Source organism: Acinonyx jubatus, chromosome D3 (assembly GCF_027475565.1).
Source record: "Acinonyx jubatus isolate Ajub_Pintada_27869175 chromosome D3, VMU_Ajub_asm_v1.0, whole genome shotgun sequence".
Classification (NCBI taxonomy): domain Eukaryota; kingdom Metazoa; phylum Chordata; class Mammalia; order Carnivora; family Felidae; genus Acinonyx; species Acinonyx jubatus.
The window spans coordinates 35,923,239-35,949,520 of record NC_069392.1 but is presented as its reverse complement, the minus strand read 5'-3'; the positions used below and the strand labels follow the sequence as shown (position 1 = coordinate 35,949,520).

General features: G+C 41.6%; 1 protein-coding gene across 2 annotated transcripts in view; it reads right to left on the bottom strand.

Moving 5' to 3' along the window:
• The window catches only part of LAMA1 (laminin subunit alpha 1), a 166,081-nt gene that overhangs the window by 121,961 nt on the left and 17,838 nt on the right, over positions 1-26,282 (bottom strand). For both annotated transcript variants that reach the window (XM_053205731.1, XM_053205732.1), the window contains exons 2-3: positions 13,295-13,465; positions 12,993-13,105 (exon numbers count right to left, since the gene is read on the bottom strand). In XM_053205731.1, coding sequence (XP_053061706.1) covers positions 12,993-13,105; positions 13,295-13,465 — 284 coding nt within the window. The remainder of the gene's footprint in view (positions 1-12,992; positions 13,106-13,294; positions 13,466-26,282) is intronic.

Here is a 26,282-nt window from a genome sequence, read left to right as displayed (position 1 = left end):
TGCTGTAGTAATCATACTGCGATAAGAAATACATCAAACCAAGTTGTGCATCTCAGACTTTTACAGTGTTGTCAATTACATCTCAATAAAAAATAAATAAAATAAAACAGGCGTTGACAAAAAAAACTGGAATAACCCAAACAACACAACAAGAGGATGGATAAAACAAATGTTGGCATATTCACGAAGTAAAATACTACCCAGAAATTAAAGAACAAGCCACCAATACCAGCACCTGTGGCTGCGTCTCACAGCACGCTAAAAGAAGCCAGACAAAATGACACACGGTTTAATTCCATTCGTGTATTATATAACCGGAAACGCTAATCTAAAGTGAGAAACTTGGGGCTCCTGGGTGGCTCAGTCGGTTAAGCGTCTGACTTCAGCTCAGGTCACGATCTCGCGGTCCGTGAGTTGGAGCCCCGCGTCAGGCTCTGGGCTGATGGCTCAGAGCCTGGAGCCTGCTTCCGATTCTGTGTCTCCCTCTCTCTCTGCCCCTCCCCCATTCATGCTCTGTCTCTCTCTGTCTCAAAAATAAATAAACGTTAAAAAAAATTTTTTTAAATAAATAAATAAAGTGAGAAACTTCCAGAGGAGTTGGTGGTGGGAGGGGGAGGGGCTGGTAGAGCGCAGACTGGGAAGGCACAGGGGGAGGTGGTGGGGCCGTGGAAATGGTCTGTATTTCGATAAGGCTGTGGCTTACACATGTATCTGTAGGTGTCAAAACCCATCCAACTATACCCTTACGATGGGTGCATTTCAGTGTGTAAACTGTATCTCAATCAACAGGAAAAATGAAAGAAGACATTTATTACAGGACTGAATGTACTATTTTAGCTCCATAAACATGCCTTTCCCTAGCTGCTCTCCTGTGTACCCTTCCTCATTCCCTGCTCCCTTCTTCACTCCCTTCATTTGGGTTGTCTCCCTGATTCCCTAACCTTCCCTTCCTTATGTTCTCCAAGCACCCTCAACCCCTATTCCACAGGACCAAAGAGGTCTGCTTACTTGCCCATTTCCCCCACGACCAGAGGTCCTGAAGGCCAGACTCAGCCTTAAGTAACAATCAAAGCAGCAGTGATAACAACCAATATATAAGGAAGCTACTGTTTGTTGCGTACCTTCTCTGCGCTAAGGGTTTTCCCCAAATGCCATCACTGTCTTGTTCATCAAGGAATCCTGAGGCCCTAGCACCCAATAGGCAGAGATCATGAATTATTAAATATATACCGTGTTCTCATCTAGGATGGAATAGATCAAAAAGTAATTCCTAAGGCACCTGGGTGGTTCAGTCGGTCAAGTGTCCAACTTAGGCTCAGGTCATGATCTTACGATTTGTGAGTTCAGGCCCCGCGTCAGGCTCTGTGCTGACAGCTCAGAGCCTGGAGCCTGCTTCGGATTCTGTGTCTCTCCCTCTCTCTACCCCTCACCTGATCACACTCTGTCTCTCTCTCAGAAACAAATAAACATTAAAAAAAAAAAAATCTAAAAAAAAAGGTAACTCCTGGTAATTAATATCACAAGTGATTTTTTAGAAACTTTTTGCCTTGTATTTTTTTATATTTAAAAAATTTCCACTTCTATATCAAAATAAAGGATGTTTCTGCACAGAGAAAAGGTCAATTGAAGACATTGAAAACACAAGAGCTATTTTGAGGTACAGCTGAGGTATTCATGAGCTCCTTTGTTTTTTTCTAGTTGTCCCAGCTTTATTTTTAAGGATAAAGACGCTGCAGTTTGAGTAGATCACTAAGTAAAAAGAAAGAAATAAAAACCCAGCAAACGCTAGAATGGATTCCAACGGCACCATATTTTTCAAAGAAGTATTTCTTCAGAAATTAAAACTTATATTTATAACAGGAAGAAATAATGATTTCAGAACAGACCTCTCTCTTTCCATACATATACAAAAAAACTGTATTTTGAAGTCAAAATAACTGGGGACAAGAAAAGTATATTGAGACAGGGTCTCAAAACCTGCACTGATTTCCCAGAATCCTCACCAAGGCCCAATCTAAGAAGCCCTGTTGTGTAAAACATACTGTATTAGTAAGGCCAATCGTCTGACTTTCAAAACAAAATAAGGGGCAGGGGATGCTAAATGAAATGTGCTAAATGGCAATATGCTTATGCTTGACTGTTCAGCAAACTATTGATAATACATAAATGATAAAGCTTAAAAATAAATCTTGTCGGGGCACCTGGGTGGCTCAGCTGGTTAAGTGTCTCACTCTTGCTTTTGGCTCAGGTCATGATCTCACACATCCCAAGATCGAGCCCCGTGTCCGGCTCTGTGCTGACAGTGAGGCACCTGCTTGAGATTCTCTCTCCCCCTTGTCCTCTGCCCCTCCCCAACTCATGCTTGCTCTCTCGGCCTCCCTCTCGCAAAATAAATAAACATCAAAAAAATAAATCTTGTCAAGAAACAGAAGTCTGTACAGTCCTTGAAGCCTCGTCTCAGTTAATTTCACTTATTCAGCGCACCTGCCAGGAACACCGAACAATTCAAGGTATAGTATTTGTGTCCCCATTTGATCCTATAGCTCTTTAGGACACCAAAAGATAAAGGCATGGCACCTAAGACGAGCTGTGGGAGGCTGGCAGAAGAAGCCCCTCAGAGACAGGCGTTGTCAGAAGTATGAGGCAGTCACAGTTTTACAACAGGCCTCCAACTGTTTCCCCCTCCCCCGCTGACAGGCGGGGGTGGTTCCATGTCTCCTCTACTTGAATGTCCCATGACTGCAATGACTGGGTGGCCCATAGTGCCCAGGGAGGTGCTGCCACGTGACTCTGGAGGCCAGGTCTACGTGGGGACACGACTTCTGGAACTTTCTCTGGAACATTTGTGCTGGAGCCCTGAACTGCCATGTAGGCATTCTGCCTTAAGGCTGCCATGCTATGAGGATGCCCACACCAGCCCACATGGAGAGACCACACAGAGAGGTCTTGAGACCACATGAAGCCCCCAGATGCCCCAGCACCCCCTTCTCAGCTGCCCCAGTACCCTCTTCCCAACTGCCCAGACAACCTCTTCCTAGCTGCCTCAGCACCTCCTCCCCAGCTGCCCCACCTCCAACCCCCATGCCTGCAACCTTACCCATAGACCCACTCAATCAAGCCCTTCCTGAAATACTCACCCATAGAAACTGGGATAAATATAATGAATGCTGCTGTTTGAAGGCATAAAGGTTTGCTGTGATTTCTTACACACTAGATACACAATAGATAACTGGAGAAGTTGTGTATGAAACAATAAAATGAGATAATAAAAATACGAAAACAAAAGAAAGACCTATCTACGAGAGTAGCAGTTTCACAGAGAACAGGACGAAAAAGATAAAAATGCCTGAAGGACAAGGATTTTGTGTGGCTTACTTCAGACCACAATGAAGAGCTTAAGATTTCTTCCAATCTATTCTTTTTGCCAAACAAATTCAAGAAAAACTTAACATGTGAAATTGGTTGAGTATAAAGTAACAGAAAATTGAAACAGAATGAATCATTTTGAATCAATGCAAGTATACGGTTAACAATAATTCCTACCACAGTTTCCAGGAAGGGTCTTTGCATGACCTCTTTTAATGAACAGCCAAGACTCCCTTGCAATGAGAAACTCCAACTTACATGCAATTCTTGTTCTAAAAATCTTTCAAGATTTTCCCTCTGAAGACTGTGAAATCTGCCTGTTCTTTTCTTATTTACCCTGTGAGTGTGCTTAGCAAACACCTTCTACTTGGATATGACACAATAATAAACCTCAATCTAGTTCTGGTCAATTTTTCAGAAATTTTAGGGAAAAAACAACAGACATCCAAATTAATGAGGTTTTATAAAACCCAGCAAACAAGCAGCTATTGTTTAAAGGTTCGTATAAAACAAAGGCCCTTCTGTGATTATGTTCCCACAACAAAGTGCCACTTCCTAATTAAACCTACACAGAAAATAAAAAGCACTGCTTCAAAAGGCAGTTTTATTTTCAGTGCTATAGGAAACATTTCCTTTTTTTACGAAACATATTTTATCTTCTAAATGAACGTTACAAATTTTGACTCACAAATCTGACCACCTCCCAGTGACAGTTTTTTCCCAGGTTTTAAAAATTTTCGAGGGAGAGTACAACACATTGGTTCATTTTCCTGCTTCTTGGCCAAAAAACACATGGCCGCTAGCACCAAAATCTACCAGTGACCGTAGGGAAAGGACCCCCTGAGTGGCAACATGAAGAAAGAGAAACAAGGGAAGGGTTTAGGAAGACCCTGAACTATCCCACATCAGGAGGAAATTCTATGAGATCCAGCCAGTCTCCCCGTAACAGGAAAACAGTGATAGGAGACCAGGAACAAAAGAGGTGAGACAGTAGCATAGTGTGGAAGGAACCAGAAGTCCCGATTTCCAATCCCAGCTTCAGCACATACAGCCACTTAACCCTGGTGAGCCAGTGAACCGCTCTGTGCTGCAACGTGCTTACCTCCAAAGAGACCATCTGTATTCCAGGACTTTTGGGGAGAGCAGATAAAATAATATGGATGAGGAAAAAAATGCTTTATAATCTATAACCTATACTTATGTTAGTATGTACACAAATATAGATTCCTATATATATATTCATTGTATATAAGTACACAACACATAGATTATATGTATACAATATATACATGTATAGATTTAATATGCCATATATAGATTCTATACCTACTGTATATAATTCTATATTATATATTTTTATAAGTTCTATATGATTCTAAATTCTATATGTTATCGATAAGGCTTCCAGTCAACAGCAGGTCAGTAGTTGACTTATACATGAATTTTCAACTGCACAGGTGGTCAGAACCCCTAACCCCCACACTGTCCAAGGGTCAACTGTGTAAGTCCTACACATACATATCATATATATATATACAAAATACATATATGTTCATATGCAAGGTATATGTATAGATTCCTATACACATACAGGCAATAAATATTCCTTTTTAAATTTTTTTTTCAACGTTTATTTATTTTTGGGACAGAGAGAGACAGAGCATGAACAGGGGAGGGGCAGAGAGAGGGAGACACAGAATCGGAAACAGGCTCCAGGCTCTGAGCCATCAGCCCAGAGCCCGACACAGGGCTCGAACTCACGGACCGCAAGATCGTGACCTGGCTGAAGTCGGACGCTTAACAGACTGCGCCACCCAGGCGCTCCAATAAATATTCCTTTTTAATGGGATCATCAAAATAAAACTAAACACAAACTTGCAGTATGAACCTTGAACCTGATTTGTATTCACTGTATTACTTCATTGGCATACATATGAGATCACACTCTTTTTTTTTAACCCAGTTATTACCCATAACAGAAACAGAAAATAACTAAAATGTCAGGCATGGGGATTCTTATGCAAGTGATGGGTAAACCATGTAGAAGAATATTAATGTACTTTCAAAAATTATTAATAATGAGTTTTAGCTATGTTGGGAAATGCTACAAAGTTAATAAAACATCAGGACACAAACATATATGCCAAAAGTTTCAGCTGAAGGGATTGTATTGCCCATTGATGAAGACACAGCCCAGGCTCCTGAACCCCAGTGAGTTCTACTCTTGAGCAAGTTACCTGAACTCCCTAAGTCTCAGTTTTGTCATTTGTCAAAAGGAGATCATAATAAGACCAAACTCATAGTGTGAGTATGAGGATTTGATGATGTAACACCCATAATAAATCTGTTATACATGATAGCATTATTGCAGCATTATTAAATACACAGAAATCCATGCAAAAGCCTAAAACCAATATGCTGATGTTATTTTGGTTGCTTTGGAGTGAAGGGATTATAAGGTTTTCTGCCTCTTTACACTTACCTGAACCTTCTAATTTTTCTACCATGAGGCCATGTACTTTTCAAACTAGGAAAAAAAATCGTTTTTGACTTATGAATGTATTTCTCAACATCTGCATAATTGCATCCTTCAGCCTTCTCCTACTAGCTAACTCCAACCAGATTATATCAAGTTCTTGGTTAACCTTTTTTCGGTGATATCTAAAGATCTTTGGGACTTCAAAGTCACTTGTGGACTACAAATATGGCAGGAGGAAAGGAAGCTCACATTTATTTAGTGTGTGGAGTTTGTCAGGTGCTTGACTAGGAACAACATTTCATCCTCAATGCTGTGACCTTCTACTTTGTAAATTATAAAAGCATAGTGCCCAATTACACTTTACACATCTCCATGGCACCACACAATCAAGAAGTAACAATAAATACATACATAAATAAAGGAACTGCCTCCCTTTTCCTCCACCACTGTCCTTCTTAAAGTCACGGTACCAAGGTATCACCCTGTATGGTCTCTAAGCCAAGATCTAAGGACACACCCAGTCTGTCAATGTATCAAAAGGCACTCCATGGTTTGCCCATGAAAATTCCAAATTTTGCATTTTTATTCCAAAGCTGATCTAAAAACTTACTATAAGCATATTCAGGATCTGGCCAACCACGGTGAAACTACTGTTCCAGGGTTCAAGGCCGTGTCTCTGTGTTTACATGGTTGCAATGGCACAAATGATGACCTACTGAGAAGACAGTCTCTGTGCTGGTTGCAAAGCAACCGCACATCCACCTTTCTATACTCTGCTTTGGGGGGCTTTGAGTGGAGGCAATAGTAGGAGGCCAGAAGACTGGAAGGCAGCCTCCCCCACGCCTCTAGATGCCAATAACCCAGTCACCTCCCCTGGTTCCCCTTCAGCCATTAGCATCCCCGAGTTCCCTTGGTACTCTCTTCCCCAGTCCTCCAACACTGTTTAACCTGTTCTTCGTGCTAGATACATCCCTGTAAATAACTGGTGTGGTTTCTGATTTCCTGATTGGATGGACCCAGCTGATACAAAACAGCATGTATTTCACAGTATACCAACTTTCAAAAGTTGTGGTAAAATATACATAACGTAAAAAATGACCATTGTAGCCATTTTAAGTGTGCGGTCCATTGGCACGAAGTACATTCACATTGTTGTGCAGCCATCTCCGCCATCCACCTCGAGAACTTTTTCACCTTCCCAAACTGAAAGTCTGCACCCATGAAACACTGACTCCTCAGTCCCTCCTCCCCTCAGCGCTGGCAGACATCATTCTACTTTCTCTCTCTCTAGAGAGAGAACCACTCTGGTGCTGCATAGAAGTAGAGTCATGCAGGGTGGCTGGGTGGCTCAGTCGGTTGAGTGTCCGACTTCAGTTCAGGTCATGATCTCGCGGTTTGTGAGTTCGAGCCCCGCATCGGGGTCTGTGCTGACAGCTCAGAGCCTGGAGCCTGCATCCAATTCTGTGTCTCCCTCTCTCTCTGCCCCTCCCCCGCTCATACTCTTTCTCTCTCTCTCTCTCTCTTCTCGCAAAAAGACAAAAAAAAGAAGTAGAATCATGCAGTATTTGTCCTTCTGTGTTTGGTTTATTTCACTTAGCATGTTTTTAAGGTTCATCCATGTTGCTGCATGTATCGGAATTTGCTTTCTTTTAGCTCACCAAACTCCACACCCGAAAAACAAATAGTCCAGTGAAGAAATGGGCAGGAAACATGAATAGACACTTCTCTAAAGAAGACATCCGGATGGCCAACAGGCACATGAAAAGATGCTCAACGTCGCTCCTCATCAGGGAAATACAAATCAAAACCACATTCAGATAACACCTCACGCCAGTCAGAGTGGCCAAAATGAACAAATCAGGAGACTATAGATGCTGGAGAGGATGTGGAGAAACGGGAAGCCTCTTGCACTGTTGGTGGGAATGCAAGTTGGTGCAGCCACTCTGGAAAACAGAGTGGAGGTTCCTCAAAAAATTAAAAATAGACCTACCCTATGACCCAGCAATAGCACTGCTAGGAATTTACCCAAGGGATACAGGAATACTGATGCAGAGGGGCACTTGTACCCCAATGTTTATAGCAGCACTCTCAACAATAGCCAAATTATGGAAAGAGCCTAAATGTCCATCGACTGATGAATGGATAAAGAAATTGTGGTTTATATACACAATGGAGTACTACGTGGCAATGAGAAAGAATGAAATATGGCCCTTTGTAGCAACGTGGATGGAACTGGAGAGTGTGATGCTAAGTGAAATAAGCCATACAGAGAAAGACAGATACCATATGTTTTCACTCTTCTCTGGTTCCTGAGAAACTTAACAGAAACCCATGGGGGAGGGGAAGGAAAAAAAAAAAAAAAGAGGTTAGAGTGGGAGAGAGCCAAAGCATAAGAGACTCTTAAAAACTGAGAACAAACTGAGGGTTGATGGGGGGTGGGAGGCAGGGGAGGGTGGGTGATGGGTAGTGAGGAGGGCCCCTTTTGGGATGAGCACTGGGTGTTGTATGGAAATCAATTTGACAATAAATTTCATATATTGAAAAAATAAATAAATAAATTGTCTCTAAAAAATAATAAATACTGAAGTTAATGCCAAAAAAAAAAAAAAAAGAATTTGCTTTCTTTTGAAGGCAGAATTATATTCCATTCTATTTACGTACCATACTTGGTTTACTCATTCAGTTATTGACAGACACTGGGGTTACATCCACCTTCTGGCTATTATGAATAATGCTGCTATGAACATGGGTGTGCAAGTATCTCCTTGAATTCCTGCTTTCTGTTCTTTTGGGGATATATCTAGAAGAGAATTGCTGGAGCATGTGCAAATTCTCTGTGTAACTTTCTGAGGGACCACTACACTGTTTTCCACCACACTGTACCATTTTACAATCCCCCCAGCAATGGACCACGATTTCAGTGTCTCTGCACCCTCCCCAACCCTCGTTATTTTCTGTTGTATTTTTGGTAACAGCAGTGTCAGTGGGTGCAAAGTGGTATCTCACCGTGGTTTGGATTTTCGAATGTCCCTATTGATGAAAGATTCTGCCTGGTGTCTAAACTTTGAAAGTAGTGGGTCTCAAACTGGAAATCCTTGGATTCTTCTACTTGGGTTCCTTCTATCATAAGGAATACATTCAAGTGGAATCAGCAGGGCCTAAAAAATGCTGACAAGCATTACATTCAAGATACATCAAATGGTGTGCCTGGGTGGCTCAGTTGGTTAAGCATCCGACTTCGGCTCAGGTCATGACCTTGCAGTTGTGGGTTCGGAGTCCTGCATCGGGCTCTGTGCTGACAGCTCAGAGCCTGGAGCCTGCTTCGGATTCTGTGTCTCCCTCTCTCTCTGCCCCTCCCCGTCCATGCTCTGTCTCTGTCTCTGTCTCTCTCTCTCAAAAATAAATAATAAACATTGAAAAAAATTAAAATTAAAAAAAGATCCATCAAATGCCCATGCTAGTTCTCTCACTCAGAATGACTTCTTTAAAATTTTAAGTTGTCACAAAAGATCTCTGACTCAATTCAGGGGTATAGTGCTGAAGACCAAGCTCCGAAGTCACTTGATAGTGAGCAGGAAGTAGTTTGTTATGTAGACTACTCACATATATGTTAGGATTAACATTTGTTAAAGTGAATCTTAAGCTTTCTTTTTCTTCCTTCCTTCTTTCCTTCTTCCCTCCCTCCTTCCCTCCCTCCTTCCCTCCACTGAGGTCATCATCTGGTTGTTCCTGAGTTCAAGCCCTGCATGGGGCTCTGCACTGACAGCATGAAGTCTGCTTTGGATCCTCTACTCTCTCTCTCTCTCTCTCTCTCTCTCTCTCTCTGCCTGACTCCAGCTTGTGCTGTCTGTCTTTCAAAAATAAACATTAGGGGCGCCTGGGTGGCGCAGTCGGTTAAGCGTCCGACTTCAGCCAGGTCACGATCTCACGGTCCGGGAGTTCGAGCCCCGCGTCAGGCTCTGGGCTGATGGCTCAGAGCCTGGAGCCTGTTTCCGATTCTGTGTCTCCCTCTCTCTCTGCCCCTCCCCCGTTCATGCTCTGTCTCTCTCTGTCCCAAAAATAAAATAAAAAATGTTGAAAAAAAATAAAATAAACATTAAAAAAATAAAATTAAAAATTAAAAAAAATTAAAAACCAGTGGAGAGCAATTCAGATTAGAAGAGATTTAAGAAGTCTAACAATCAAATGTGAGAAGTGGTTTTAATGGATCCTGGTTTGAAAAGGAAAAAGAGCTACAGAAGACATTGTTGGATAAACGGGGAAAGTTCGATACGGATGGTGAAATAGTTATTAGGGAATTGCTCTTCATTTTGTTAGGGCTGCAAATGGCATGGTGTCTCTTCAGGACAAATCTCTTAACTTTTTGAAGCTACAGAAAATACTGTATTGGTATAATATCATCATGACTGCCATTCGCCTGGAAACTGGGAAGCTGAAATCAAGATTGCAGAATGTTTAACAATCTCTGAGGCTCAGGGGTGGGTATGTGCATGCTTACTGTAATATGCTTTCTCCATATTAAAAAATGTTCATAATAAAAAGGCTCAATAAATAAATAAATCTGAGGGAGATTTGCATAATGCACTTTTTAAAAAACTGAGAGCATGACAAAAATTTTACACTGTCTAAAAAAGGTAAAGAGGGGCACCTGGGTGGCTCAGTCGGTTGAGCGTCCAACTTCAGCTCAGGTCATGGTCTTGCAGTTCGTGAGCTCGAGCCCCGTGTTGGACTCTGTGCTAACAAACAGCTCAGAGCCTGGAGCCTGCTTTGGATTCATTCTCTCTCTCTCTCTCTCTCTCTCTCTCTCTCTCTCTCTCCACCCCTCCCCTGCTCATGCTCTGCCTTTCTCTGTCTCTCAAAAATAAATACATGATTTAAAAAAATTTAAATAAAAAATAAATTTAAAAAAAAGGTAAAGACATTTCTGAGTACCAATTAGTTTAAGTTATCTTAATTTGGAAATTTATCTAAAAAGCACTAGAAATTACCTAGAGGTCTATAACTATGTAAACATGCCTATTTTTGAAATATGCTTTAAAGACCTAAAACTGACGAGCCCCCTTGAATTCCTCAAGCCAACTCAGCTCAACCTAAAGCAAAAGAAATCCCTTCAGAGTGAAATCAAATGTGACACATTGCACGATAAATGACAGTCTAACCTGGATCTGAAATCCAAAAGTAAAATGTCCAGCTGTTAGTTTGCCTCTACACTCCATATACTATCACATTTCTGATGGTGAAAACGGCTGTATTTTTCCCCTGGAAGATAGAAAATAAACTGAAAAGGCGATGGGAAAACCAAGATCTCCTGCAGTAGAGGAAGAGATTCAATTTCTCACCATTGAAATAAAAACAGGCCAGGCCAAAATGGGGGTTCTTTTCTCTTTTGCTTTAGGGAGGTTTACAAATATTAAGACATGACATAATAACGCAAGACATACGGCTGAAAACAACTGAAAGTGTTATTTTACTGAAATACTGTGAACCTAAACATGGGGAAACATCTCCTGAGCCTCACCTTTTGCTACTTTATTTACTGTTATTATTAGAAATAATACATTTTAGGGGCGCCTGGGTGGCGCAGTCGGTTAAGTGTCCGACTTCAGCCAGGTCACGATCTCACGGTCCGTGAGTTCGAGCCCCGCATCAGGCTCTGGGCTGATGGCTTGGAGCCTGGAGCCTGTTTCCGATTCTGTGTCTCCCTCTCTCTCTGCCCCTCCCCCGTTCATGCTCTGTCTCTCTCTGTCCCAAAAATAAACGTTGGAAAAAAAAAAAAAAGAAATAATACATTTTCTAATAGGCCCTGCTAATTCCACTTGAATGTATTCCTTATGGTACAAGGAACCCAAGTAGAAGTACCCAAGGGTTCCCAGAAGAACTCAGATACATTAGAAATAATACAAAAGTTCCTTGTATGTGAATATACACACTATCACCTTGCCTTCTACTTAAACGCCTACACATTTCAAAAACTATTACTTATTTGGGGCACCTGAGTGGTCTGGACATTCGAGTGGTCGACTCTTGATTTCGGCTCAGGCGATGATCTCACCGTCATGAGATTGAGCCCCACACTGGACTCTGCGCTGACAGCATGGAGCCTGCTGAGGATTCTCTCTGTCCTCTCTCTGCCCCTCCCCTACTCACGCATGGGTACACTCTCTCTCTATCAAAATAAGTAAATAAACATTTAAAAAAAACCCAAAACTAATACCTGTTCCAAGAATTATAATTCTTTGTCATTAAATTTTCACAACTCCTATTTCAACCCTGCAGTGCATATTTCAATGATTTGTCTGAAATCATTTGTCTCTTTGAGCTTATAGTTAACATGATATTGATGAGTTCTAATGTAAGAGAAATTAAATGGAAATAAATAAGAATGTCATGCAATGGCTTTTCTGGAGACCTCAAATTCAAGATTTTGACAATAGCCCAAAACACCTGCCATCTCTCTTTCATTCCTTCCTCTCAGATTTCTTTCCTTTTCCTTCCCTTTCCCAGAAACATCGGGACAACCAAGACCCGTATCATATTTTTCTCCGTTCTCCTATGTGGTCTTGAAGCAAAGCAAGAAGATACGGGCATGGCTGGAGCCATTTATACCTTGTCTTTCCCAACTCGTACTGAAGGCTTGCTCACAGAAGTAAGGACAATCCATTACTCTGGGACTCACCGACGGCATGACAGGGCCGGAGCATGGCCAACAGGAGTCACATCATCCCTTTGGTTTCCTAGCCTTATTTTCTACATACAACCCTTATGCAATACCTTTGCACAGTGATAATAGTAAGCCAATAACCTCAAAAGGAACTCTGCGTTTTGTCCCCTCACCCCCAGGGTGTCTGACGACATGTAGCACACAGCTTGATATGGTATCCCAAACAGGTGAGTGTGCCCCGCTCACCCAGATTCCAAGAACACCAAACCACGTGGACACAATTTCACCCATATTCTCGCAGATACCTGGGAATGATAAATGCGACAAGAAATAGACTACTTCTGTGTATCACTTGAATTCACCTGGTGGAAAACAGTCTGACCAGAATGTAAACATGCTGACACAAGCCAGACTTTCTGGAAGGGCATCAGGAGAGCACAACTCAGCAATCCATAGACATCCTTCAGTGCTTCTGGCCCGACCTACCTGTCTTAAGTCCAGAGTGATTGTGACCCAGTGATATTCTCTCCCGTTTTGAATACTGGGGCTTTGCCACCAGTTGTTGGTCCCATCGATTGCATGGGATATTGGGTGGCGTTCTGCGAAAAGAAAAAATATAGGCGTTCCTCTCAGCTCTTTAAAGTTTTTGACTTCCCAATGGCAAGGCTAGTGGACATGAGTGGCAGTGAAGGTGAACACAACGTTCGTGACTCCTAACAGAAGCCTTCAGTCATCATTTCTAGAGGTACCAGTCCCCAAGGGCACTTCCGAATAGGAGCGACACTTGCCTTTGGGGTTGGCGCTGTCCGCGTCGCAGATCCGGCACTGTGCATTGCGCACGGGTCGACCGGGCACGTGCTCCACAAGCTTGCAGGACATCTCGGGCCCCTGCTCCCCACAGGTGGCATTGGTGCTGATGTGCGCGTTGCTGGCAAGATTGAGAATGGCGGGAAACAGCCCTGAAAGTCAGGATTCACCAAGTCAGCTCAGCCACTTGAAATCGAAAGAATGGGATTACTTCACCTCACTCTGCAGGTGACTCAAAAAGAGATTTTGAAGTCTGTGCGCTGAGGGAAGGAAGCCTTACACCAAGCAGCACATACGGCGGATTCAATTATATGAAATTCTAGGACAGGCAAAATTCATCTATGAGGAAACAATCGGAACAGGCAGTTGCAGGGGGTGGGAATTGATGGGGGGGGTGACACGAGGGAGCTTCGGGGGGTAATGTTACATTCTACATCTCGATAAAGATTTGGATTACACAGACGTGCTGTCATGAAAAATCACAGAAGGCACAAGTCTACAGTGTGGGTAGGTTTGAGTATTTCACTGTATGTACACCTTACCTGAAAAACAAAAAAGAATCAAACAAATATTGACGTACGTGCTTAAAAGTTTAAGAGCAGGGGTGCCTGGGTGACTCAGTCAGTTGAGCGTCCAACTTTTGGTTTTGACTCAGATCATGATCTCACGGTTTTGTGAGTTCGAGCCCCCAAGTTGGGCTCTGTGCACTGATCACGTGGAGCCTGCTTGGGATTCTCTCTCTCTCTCTCTCTCTCTCTCTCTCTCTGCTCCTCCCCCACTCATGCCGTCTCTGTCTCTTTCAAAATAAATAAGTAAAGTTTATTAAAAAAAAGTTTAGGACCAAAGCATACTGATATCTAAACTCACTTTGAAATGCACCAAAAATGAGCTGGGTTGATGGACAAGAGATGGAATACAGGTGGTAGAGAAAGAGTAAAATGTTCATTGTAGGATCTGGGTGGGAGGAGAGGTGTTCATCGTACAATTCTTTCCACTTCTCTGATTGAAAATCTTCACAATAAAATGTTGGGAAAATAGGTGTCAAGACAAGTTTCAAATGATCCAATGCATGTATCTGCCAATGAAATTCAAACACCTTTCACTTAAAAGAAGGGCACCCATTCTCTGTCCGCCTTGTTCCCGCTGCCTCTGCCAGAACTTACCTGGTCTTTCCCGTAATCATCTAGGATTTTCCCTGTCTTCTCCTTTTTCTTTACTGCCTATTTTTGTTGGTGAATAAGAGTTTACAACACTATGATCCAGGTTTCAAAATTCTCTTCAGTTCAGTAATGATCTTTGCCTTTGTACACTCCTTTTTGTCTTGAGTGATTTTTATCTTTAAGCAACTGGTCCAAACTATTCAGAAAACAATTTTTGGATGACTGTGGGAGGCAGAATTGCTTTAGGGTCTTTGGAAACTTGGCTGTATCTTGTTAAAAGAAGATAAGAGCAGTGAAGATTCCATAAAGATCAAGAAACAATGGTGTACAGGACACTGAAGAGGCATTCTACCTAAATGACTTTGTGTACTGAGACACAAAACTTCAGTGAGGGGGCAGGGGGATGTTAGCTAAGGGGGGTTTCTCTAATTTACTCGAGGTTGATCTCAGATCACAGGAGATAATCTTTTCTTTATAAAGAACAAAGAGTCAATGTTTTCTCTGCAATGTTTCTTTTCCAGTAAAATCTGAAAAAGCACAATATAATCTTAGTAATATAGAAGGAGTTCATGTGTTCAATTGTTATTGTTTAGGTAGTGCCTAATGTTTTCAATGAGCTTTTCTAATATAGATATTGTAATCACTGAAATTACAAAATTCAAATGGTGTTTTTGGTAAGAGTTACTGCATTAAAAAAAATTACTATGCATCTATTTAAAAAATAGATGCCACAGGGGCATCTGGGTAGCTCAGACAGTTGAGCATCTGGCTTCGGCTCAGGTCGTGATCTCGCAGTTCATGAGTTCAAGCCCAGCGTCGGGCTTTATGCTAACAGCTCAGAGCCGGGAGTCTGCTTTGAATTCTATGCCTCCCTCTCTCTCTGCCCTCCCCTGCTTGCTCTCTCTCTCTCTCACTCTCAAAAATAAATAAATAAACTTAAAGATAAATTTAAAAAAAAAAAGATGCCACATAAAACAGAACTACCTATCAATAGTGTTCTATCCCAGGAGAATGGCCTTGTTCAAGTCAAGAGGCCCTTAGCCTCTCAATAGAAAATAGTTATTGAATGTTTATGTTTCGGATCATTACTCCTAATTGTGAAACACAATGCACACTTATATCCTATACAATATTTAATATGTTATATATTTTTTCACTGTGAACTTAAAGTTGGTTATTTTTATCATATTCCTTTAAAGGGGATTCTTTTTTAATTAAAAAGGCTTTGTGAAGAAACTGATGAATTGTTATGTGTAATTATGCAGTTCCCTAAAGTATTATTTTTATCCACCAGTAGTTAGACACTTACATTTTATGTACTGATCTGGTTCCTAAACCAGATTCTTGCGTGTGGTATTTACATGGTAGGAGGAGCTGATATTTATTCTGTTTGGTGCTGAGGTAAATACTCATTTTCTCCATCCTTTAGGAGATTACCATTAGAATTACCATTCTAGTAATCTGATTTGAATGTATCTTAGGAGGCATTTAAAATACAATATGGCTGGGGCGCCTGGGTGGCTCAGTCGGTTAAGCATCCGACTTCGGCTCAGGTCACGATCTCGCAGTCCGTGAGTTCGAGCCCCGCGTCGGGCTCTGGGCTGATGGCTCAGAGCCTGGAGCCTGCTTCCGATTCTGTGTCTCCTTCTCTCTCTGCCCCTCCCCCATTCATGCTCTGTCTCTCTCTGTCTCAAAAATAAATAAAAAACGTTAAAAAAAAATTTAAAATACAATATGGTTTGGGGTCCCTGGGTGGCTTAGTCAGTTAAGTGTCTGACTCTTGATTGCGGTTCAGGTCATGATCTCACAGTCATGGGATTGAGCCCCAAGTCGGGCTCCATGCTGAGCACGGAGCCCGCTTCAGATCCTCTCTCCCCCTCTCTCTCTCTGACCCTCTCCCCTGCTTTTGCGCTCTCTAAACAAACAAAGATAAGAAAAAGAATAAAATGCAATATGATTTTAAACACTGGTGTTTTATCCCTAGAGCTAAAACGATATTTTTCTGGCTCTATACCACATGTATGCATTTAGATCTACAGTACAATCAACTCTATCCATTCCCTTGGCACAGATTAGCCAAGCAAGAAAAAGAAACCAAGGTCATGGGAACTGATTTAGCGATGCGTTTCTCTATCGACAAATACTTCACATGTTGACTTAGCAAATGCTCCCACTTCTTCACCACCCCCCCCAAGTGCTCCACATCAAGAGAACTCCCCGCTTCCTGCCCAGGGGCCCCTCCCACTCTGGAGAACCTCGGTGGCCTTGAGTTACAGGGGGCAGCTAGGAGTGGTGAGGGCACATGCTCTCTGTACTCAGAAGTCCCTGCTCCAACTCACTGATGCAAAGAAGCACAAACCTCGTGAAGGTAAACTGAACAGAATTTGGTTGAATAATATCTCAATTATAGTAATCAGCATCAGGTAGTTCTTTGTACTAGATAGGCTTTAAATTTTTTTCATGTTTATTTATTTATTTGTGAGACAGAAAGAGACAGCTTGAGCAGGGGAGGGGCAGAGAGAGAGAGAGAGAGAGAGAGAGAGAGAGAATCTCAAGGAGGCTCTAAGCTTTCAGCACAGAGCCTAATGTGGGGCTTGAACTCATGAAATGGTGAAATCATGACCTCAGCTGAAGTCGAGTTGGACGCTTAACTGACTGAGCCACCCAGGTGCCCCTGTACTAGATAGGTTTAAAGAATTTCTGTATGTCCTTACCTTGCTGGTATCATACATACACTTTTAATACAAGAAAAATAAATTCCTTCATTAGTACGTTTGAGTAGAAAAACCTTTAAATCGTTTTAGTGCCATAAAAACATCCTGGCTGTCTTTCACTAAAACTAATCTTTCTTCTCAGATAAACTAATGTTTGAAGAAAAAAAAAACAAAAACGATTCACTAAACATTATTCCTTGCATGAATACATTTACTTTCACTTCACAGTTATAAAATAATTACTGTTCCCTATTGCATATGACCGCATCTGCTAGAAGAAGAAAAAAAGGAATACACACTAGAAAAAGCATGTGTTAAAAATAATTTTTTCAAGGGGCACCTGGGCAGCTCAGTTGGTTAGGCATCCTGACTCTTGATCTTGGCTCAGGTCTTGATCTCAGGGTTGTGGGTTCAGACCCCGTGTTGGGTTCTATGCTGGGTGCAGAGCCTACTTTAAAAAAATAATAATAATTTTTTTTTTTTTAAAAACACCTCAGGTTGCTGAATCATTTCAAAGACGACTGAAATACCTCAGTAAAGGGAAACTACCCAAGCTTCAAGTTGGAGGAGGGATAGGAAATCAAAGGGTGAGAAAGGGCCTCGGGATCAAGAATTTAGCAAGAGCAAACGTTTGATTTTATGCATAAAAATCAAAGGCAGAATGAAGGCTACTACAGTAGGATACGTATGTTACACAGTTTTCCCATTCCCTAGCCATGGACTTAATAAATTAGACTATACATTTTTGTTGAGAGACATTATTTACTTTAGTTAGTGTTCCTGTAATACTAATCTGTATTTTTCTCTCATTCAATGGGACACACAATGGAATCATTTCTCTATGTGTGTATTTAGCCAGTAGCTAATATAAAGCCAAACTCCACTGAGCATGAAATAAATTCCTTCTCATTCACCAGTGTTTTGTTTTTTTTTTTTTAATTCCCTTTCCTCACAGCCTGAGTACATATGGCCTTCTTAAATGCACTTTAGGACTTGTCAATCTAATGGAAATTCCCTTATTAATATGAAGTAAAAAATAAAACTAAAGACAACTGCCACAAGCTGGCAGGCAACAATGCTACTACATATAATTATCCAAGTTTTCATCTGAGAGACTTCCCGATAGCTTAATAATTCATTGTTAGAAGTTTCTAGATGTTTTTCTCAGCAGCAAATATTGTTGCTGCGTTAAAACCGGAGTATCTAAAATGCTGGCTACCCTGAAGCTAATTGCAACATCTTTTTCATCAATATTTCTCAAATGATTCAGGGTCGGTGGTTGAGGGCCTTAATGCATTTGTGTGTAAGAAAAGCATGAGTTTTTCCAGTGAGATTTGTTCTCTGCTTTAGAAAAAGAAAAAAACAGTTTTGAGTTCTATATAATGCTAGTATATGATGCTATACTAATCCATACTCAAAACCAATGTGATATCCTGAAAAGAAAATGATCTGCAATTCTTAGTTAAGGAGTCTAGGGCAATAATTTCAGATCCTTTTCTTCCCCAGAATGGAATTAAAAATTATGAAAATTTTATGGGGTTGAATAATCAAAGTGGCTTTTGCTGTCAGGAGTTTTTATTTTGAAAAAATAATCAAAGCTATTTATTTGATCATGGAGAAATTTGGAAAAATAAGAATGTAAGTTCCTGAATTGAGAAATTTGTGATTTTTTTTTTTTAAATTCAAATCCATTTTGTTCTCCATTTACTCTAACCTCACCCATTTAACCAAGTAAACTTCTATAAATAAATAAATTAGAGAAGGCTAGTATTAGAAATAAACCACTCTGGGGAGCCTGGGTGGTTCAATTGGTTAAGCATCCATGTTCGGTTTAGGTCATGATCTTGTGGTTCATGGGTTTCAGCCTCACATCAGGCTTTGTGCTGACAGCTCGGAGCCTGGAGTCTGCTTCTGATTCTGTGTCTTCCTCTCTCTCTGCCCTTCCCCTGCTCATGTTCCGTCTCTGTCTCTCTCTCAAAAATATATATTTAAAAAAAAATTTTTTTTAATTAAAAAAAGAAAGAAACTACCCTGTTTGCCAGCACTCTTTGAATCATGGTAGTTGCCTGGTTGACCAATAAAAACAGCACCTCTAACAACGACAAATGGCATCATTCAGAGAAAAATTCTGGAAGGATCTAACACTATTCCAGGATAATAACATCAATGTATTCTAATAACTTAATATCCAGGTTAATAGTATTAAAGTATTCTAATAACTTGAATTTTAGGGAGATGATGATTTCACTTTTAGTAATGTAACCACATAAGTCCAAAGAAGCAGGTGAGGATGTTAGGTTAAGTTCAATAAACTTTCCCTGAGAATCTCTTAGGATCAAAGCACTAAGGCAGGCACCCCCTCTGAGACACCAGGATGCCAGATCTGGGCTGTTCCTAACCCTGGAGCTCTCACAATCAGGAGGGAAAAACAGGCATCTACTCACAGATTCTAGTAAGGATAATATTTAAAATGCAGCAATATTTTAAAACATATTAGAGGAGAGAGTCTAGAACAAGAAATGCAGTTAGGGATAATCCAGGCAGATGGATGAGGGTGTGTACCCAGGCAAAGGCAGGTCTAAAATCCTTTCCCAGCTCCTCTTGTTAGTTTTCAAATCAATTTCAATTTCCTTCCCTTTGCATATTTCATATAACCCTTCATGCCCTACTCACCCTTCAAGCTAAGCTCTGATCTTTCCTGAATCCCAGGCTAATATAGATGTTCTTCTCTTGTCCTGTTCCCATCTGCACTTAGCATTTACACCAGTTCCCATCTCTCTCCCCTCACTATCCATTCTCTGAAAACTAAAAACAACTCTGATCAATCTGTGGGTTACTTTGGGGTAGAACCATATCCTACTTGCCCTAAGTTTGCCTCTGGCTCATGTGAATGCCCAATAAAGTCTGAATGGAAGAATAAATAAATGAAGGAAGGAATGCTCTCTCACTACTAAGTGCACAGAACTGGGAGACTAAATCTAGACTCTTTTCCTGGTTGCACTTCTACATGCCTTTATGTCTTCAGGCACATCATCCTCTCAGAGCCTCTATTTCTTCAACTATTTTTTTTTTACTTTTTTTAAATGTTTATTCATTTTTAAGAGGCAAAGAGAGACATAGCATGAGTGAGCGGGGGTCAAAAAGAGAGGGAGACACAGAATCTGAAGCAGGCTCCAGGCTCTGAGCTGCCATCAAACAGCCTGACACGGGGCTTGAACCCACGCACCGTGAGATCATGGCCTGAGCCGAAGTCAGATGCTCAACCAACTAAGCCACCCAGGCGCCCCTTCAACTATTTTTTTTAAGTTTGTTTATTTATTTTTGACAGTGGGAGAGATAGGGTGCAGGTGGGGGAGGGGCGGAGAGAAAGGGACACAGAGGATCCCAAGCAGGTTCTGTACTGTCAGCACAGTGTCCAACATGGGGCTCCATCCCACGAACTGTGAGATCATGACCTGAGCCAAACCAAGGGTTGGACGCTCAACTGAATGAGCCACCCAGACATTCCAATTTCTTCAACTATTAAATGAGTATTTTTATGAGCCCTTTTTTCTAAGTTATTATGATTCTGGAATTTTACCTCAATAGATTATCAGGTAAATTTGTCCACCATTCTCTTTCCCACTATTTGGAAAATGAAGTAAGAAAAAATTTTCTCCATTCAATGTACAGAAAGGCAAAGAGAAGTAATTTGGTAATTCTTTTATCATTTTGGATAAAATAACCAAAAAGAGCGCCACCTGGATGGCTCAGTAGATTAGGCATCCAACTTGCATTCAGATCATGATCTCGTGGTTCGTGGGTTCCAGCCCCACATCAGGCTCTGTGCTGACAGCTCAGAGCCTGGAGCCTGCTTCGGATTCTGTATCTCCTTCTCTCTCTGCCTCTCTCCCTGCTCACACTCTGTCTCTGTCTCTCAAAAAATAAATAAATGTTAAAAAAAATTTTTTTTTAAGAATTCAAAAGAAATATAAACTGGCTTTCTTTTTCTTTCTCTCTCCCTTTCTTTCCTTCTTTCTCTTCTCTTCTCTCCCTCTCTCTCTCTACTTTCTGCTTTCTTTTGCTCCTTTGGGAGTCACTCCTCAGAGCTTTGGCTCTCAAGAGGAGAAGGAGAGAAACAAATGATGTTTCATACAACCTTGATCATAAGTCAGAGAACTCACAGAGGCTGGCTTTGCTTCTGATCTATGCCTATGACAATAGCACTTTCTTGACTCTTGCCTACTCCCCAGTGTATAAATCTACATCATGTGGAATTTTTCCAAAACAAGTTCTACTTAATATGGCATGTTTAATGTCGACCTTGTACACGTTCAGGCTTAAAATGGAAATGTCCACTCCAATCATGTATTTTCTGTCAATTCTATTAGAATGGAAAGCCTATTACAATCACCACTACTTATGAAAGGCAGTGTTTGGGTAAGGAGGAAGAACATGGACTTCTGTATCACAGCACCATGGATGTGAATTATAAGTCTACCAGTTGCCAGCTGTGTGGCCATGGCTGAGTGGCTTTACGTCTCAGTGCCCTTATTTGTGCAATGAGAAGAGCAGTGCCTAGGAACTTCTGTGAGCATTGAATGAGATTATGGGTAAGATATAATGTATTAGGAGCTCAATAAAGAGTTGTTCTTATTATTTGCATATTGTAAGTGGATACCACTAATATCAGTTTCCTCAAATATAGTTAGACTTACATGGTTATAATTCATGTATTTGAGTCTCTGTTTCTCTGATTTGATTTTTAGATGAAATAGCAGGCTTGTCTTCCAGGGTCACTGAGTATGAGAAGTATCTGCCTTTAAACAGAAGAGACACATTCAGCCCAGAGTGATGTGCATCATGAATGACACACGGAGGAAAGAAACCCAGACTCTCCAAGGCAGGGACTCACTGCACAGAAGGCTGAGCAGGACTGCTCACTCTATTCACACTTGACCCCCTTCCCTCCTCCCTTTCTTCCTTGCTTACTGTTCCTTCTGATGTTGCTTTGGGACACTGTGTGGTCATAAATCCCTGTAAGTTAAATGCACATTTGTAAATCACAATCTTCTCTCATTGTCCTAGGAGGTGACAAGGGAAGACGTCTCTGAAGAGGTGACGTTTGCACAGTTATACAAAACGTGAAGAGTTAGCCATGCTAACTCCTAGGGGCAGCGCTATACTTTAATATACTTGGTTTTCTTTGTAGTATGCACTTACGTAGCATGCACTTTATGCACTTAAAAACATGCTAAGAATAGGCCCGTTGGCTTTGCCAAAGGGACCCGTTGGTACCAAAAGGCCAAGAAGCCAGGATGGGAAAGTGCTCCTACTAAAGTGTTGTGAGTCAGGGGCTGGTGTCATAGGTCACTCTTAGTCTCTTTTCCCTACCTCTTCACCCCCGCATCTAGTCCATCTTTGGACAAAGGCAGCCAGGAGGTTCCCTGCCCTTCTGGTCCAGGTGGGTCGTGAAGGTGAGTGAGAAGAGCCCCGGCCAAGCCAAGAGTTAATGTCCTGCTCAGGCGAAGTCCCAAGTGACCTGACCAGGTGGGCCTGACATGGCGCCCGCCTCCAGCTCCAGGGCACTGAGTGGAAAAGGAGCTCTTAATGTCATCCAGGCTGCCTGGGCCAGGAGATGAGATGCCCTGAGGAAACCAACATAAGCTTTCATGACATCTTTCCTCCCTCCAAGGGAATGAACCCACCCTCATAAAGTTATCACGTGATTTCTTGCATTTGCCATCGGAGCTTATTTTCAGGGACACGTTCTCCAATGCTGAGGACCGTGGGCATATGTGAAAGAGTGGGGGAAAGAGTGAAGAGGGTTTAACTTGAAATTACTTACAGTAGCACATCCCCAACCCCTAAAATGTGTTCAGGAGGCTACTTACCAGTCGTGGCAAAATGCACCTCACCTTAAATGTTTTTTTTCCAGAAAACAACACAAACATCCCTGCAGGTTATGAATTAGTGTATATGAAAAATAAGCATACGTGAAACTATTTCCCCACTTTTATTTGTGACTTATCAGCAATTGTCAGAGGCTCCTTAGAACAACTGGTTCCTTCCTCTTCTGTTCCTTTCCCCCGGGAAACCTACAACCATGCATTCGTAACAGGAACACACCATTGAAAGAAACTCTATTTCAAGTTATTTATCCTAAATTAAAAATCATTTTAATCACTAGTAAGTGAACTTGTTTTGTATACGAAATACCGTTATTCTCAGAACTTCGAAATAATATACTATCATGGCTAATGTTGAAATGTGCAAAAGTCTTGCTTGCTTAGTGTTAAACAGGGCTTTTGCTTCCAATGTGAATTATTCAAAAGTGACCAGTTATCTTATTTTCTCGAAAATCTCACACTTGGGAGCATTTTTAAATGAAGACAACTTGGGGTCCTCCCTAGGCTGGGAGCCCTGTCAGCTCAAGACAGAAACAGGGCAAATGGCTCCCCGCCCACAGCTCCTCCTCCTTCAAAAGCAAATACTTGGGTTTTGGACTACACCAATTTAATCATTGATGGCTGTTAGTAAAAGAAAAGCTTTAAGATATTCTAGAGATTCCAAGGCCCTTTCCAGCTCAGTGGGGGAAAAAGAGGGGGAGGAGCGGAGAGAAGGAGAATGAAAAAGAAAGACCCTACATAATCAGTGGGGGAAAAGTCAAATCCAAACTCCTGGGAGCTTGGCATTTAACACAGTTGACTTTTTTTTGTCTCACATGGGAAGATGAAGAGACATTTAATCTCAGAAAAACTAGAGGGGGTGGTGAGCTAAAGGCCTTCTCAGGGTTTTGCTGAGTTTCATTTCCATAGCAATGGACTCAAGGTGTCCTTGACAAAGACAGAGGTTTTCACTGTTAAGATAAATAAGCAGAATGAACCAGCTGGGCACAAACACCCTCTGCAGAAAACAGAACCTTATCGGGATCCACCCACTCCTCCCACAAAGGCTTGTTTAATGCTTATATTCCATGACATTGTGGTTTTTGATTCAGCACAATACTTCAGTTGCAGAGACAAAAACTAGAATTCATTCATCAGGAAGTGTTTTTCTCTTTGGCTGCCAAGGGCAGCAACTTAAATACCTGTGGAAAACATTATTGCATTTAGGCAACACACAAAAGGTCCTCAACGCACACACATATTTTGAAATCTTCCGTCTGGTTCCCACTGCCCTGGAAAGGCACTACCACTCCTCCTCTCCTTCCAGATCCTTACAGGGGTGAACTGACTGAAAGGAAAGTCAAAAAGCAAGTATGGCCTTTAAGTTCAATATTGCCAGCCTGCTGAATTAAAATGCAGTCACATTATACTTTGCTTATTCATGTATAATGTGTGCGAGGTTTATATCATTTGTTTAAGTACCTAAAAACATCAATTAATGCAACATTTTCTCACCAGCCAAATGCTTCCAAAACCCATCAACTTTTCTACAAACCCTTCGAGGTCTTTATTATTTGTTTCTCCTTCTTCTGCCTCTGCTGTGCTCTGTGACACAAATTTTCCTTGCTTCTGCTTTAAAACTTTGGCAAGTCTGTTGAGGAATGTGCCCCCAGTCACTTCCAGGATGTGTGATCATTGCCTTCCCCCCTGGTTTAATGCTCTGCTGAAACCATCCTGAAAGTTTTCAGAATTTAAACAAAGAGCCCCCTATTTTCATTTTGCCCTTACTCTCCATGGGCCCAGCAGTAGCATCAATCGAGGCTTGTCCTCACAAGTGTCCATGTACCTCTGATGAAACCATTTGGCATTCAAAGCCACCACCTGTAACTGAACACCAGTACGATGACCCCAAAGTGGCTGGATCCACCAGATTACAGCTCTTTTTATTCCAGTACATTCCTACAGGGACATCTCACAAACAAAGAAATCATTTGAGATATCTCCCACCTTGGAGACCAACCAGAGACAAATACATTTAACACCCAGAGTAAACACTCCAATCAAAAGTACACAGACTTTCATGATCTTGGTAGCATTCTCACTGGGATTGATAATCCTGTGTTTTCTCAGGTCCAGTACCATTGTTTGTTTCTGAAATCAGGCTCTTTCAATAGATGAAATCATACCTCTTTCAATAGATGTATATGTTTAAGGTGATCATTTCTCTCTTTTTTTTTTTTTTCAAAAAGCTGTTACTAAGTCAAGGATGTGTATAAGAATTTCATTCACTGTCTCTCCTGTTCCTTGCCTCACATTTGTTCTTCACTCACCTTGAACTGGGATTCTGTTCCTTGAAGTCACTAAAAATGCCCTTTTTGAGGGCATCAACTTCCAACTCTGCCTGCAGTTCACCTTCAGTTTACTTGACCTTGCAGGAGCTTCTGCCAAAACTGACCTTCCCCTCTTCCTTAAACCCTATCTTCTTTTGGCCTCCAACCTACTACAGACCCCCATTCTCCCTGTGTCACGGCAATTTGGTCACTCTCTGCGGGTTATCCTAGCGCACCTTAGGAACTGATTTCCTATGGAAAGCCCAAGATGGCCCAGGAGCATTCTCATGGGGAAAAGGGGGAAGCAGTGTACTTTCCCAAAAAGCTACCTTGAAAACAAGAGAAGCAACCTAAAGTATATTGAACTGAGAGCAGACACTTGGGTTTTCCACATCGTGCTCCCAATGCTTCCTTGTTAACGTTATGAATCCTAATTGAGATATTGATATAAAAAGACATCACATATATGGGACATGAATACGTGGGGTTGTGGAATGAGTGGAATCTCAGGTGGTCAAAATAAAACCAGCAGAAGTTTAATAGGGATAAATGTAGGACCCTGCACTTTCCCCCCCAAAATCCACCTGCAAGTATGGGATAAGCTTGGCGAAGGTGGAAAAGATATTATGGTTCCTTGCGATAGGTATACACAATACGAAAACAGTACTCTGAAAAAAGTTACCAGATCTAAGGTTGAATTAATAATGCCATGTTATTGAAGACAGAAGAGAGGGCACCTGGGTGACTCAGCTGGTTAAGCATCTGACTTGGTTTCAGGTCACGATCTCACAGTTTGTGGGTTTGAGCTCCGAGTTAGGCTCTGGGCTGATAGTTCAGAACCTGGAACCTGCTTCAGATTCCGTGTCTTCCTCTCTCTCTGCCCCTCCCCTGCTCATGT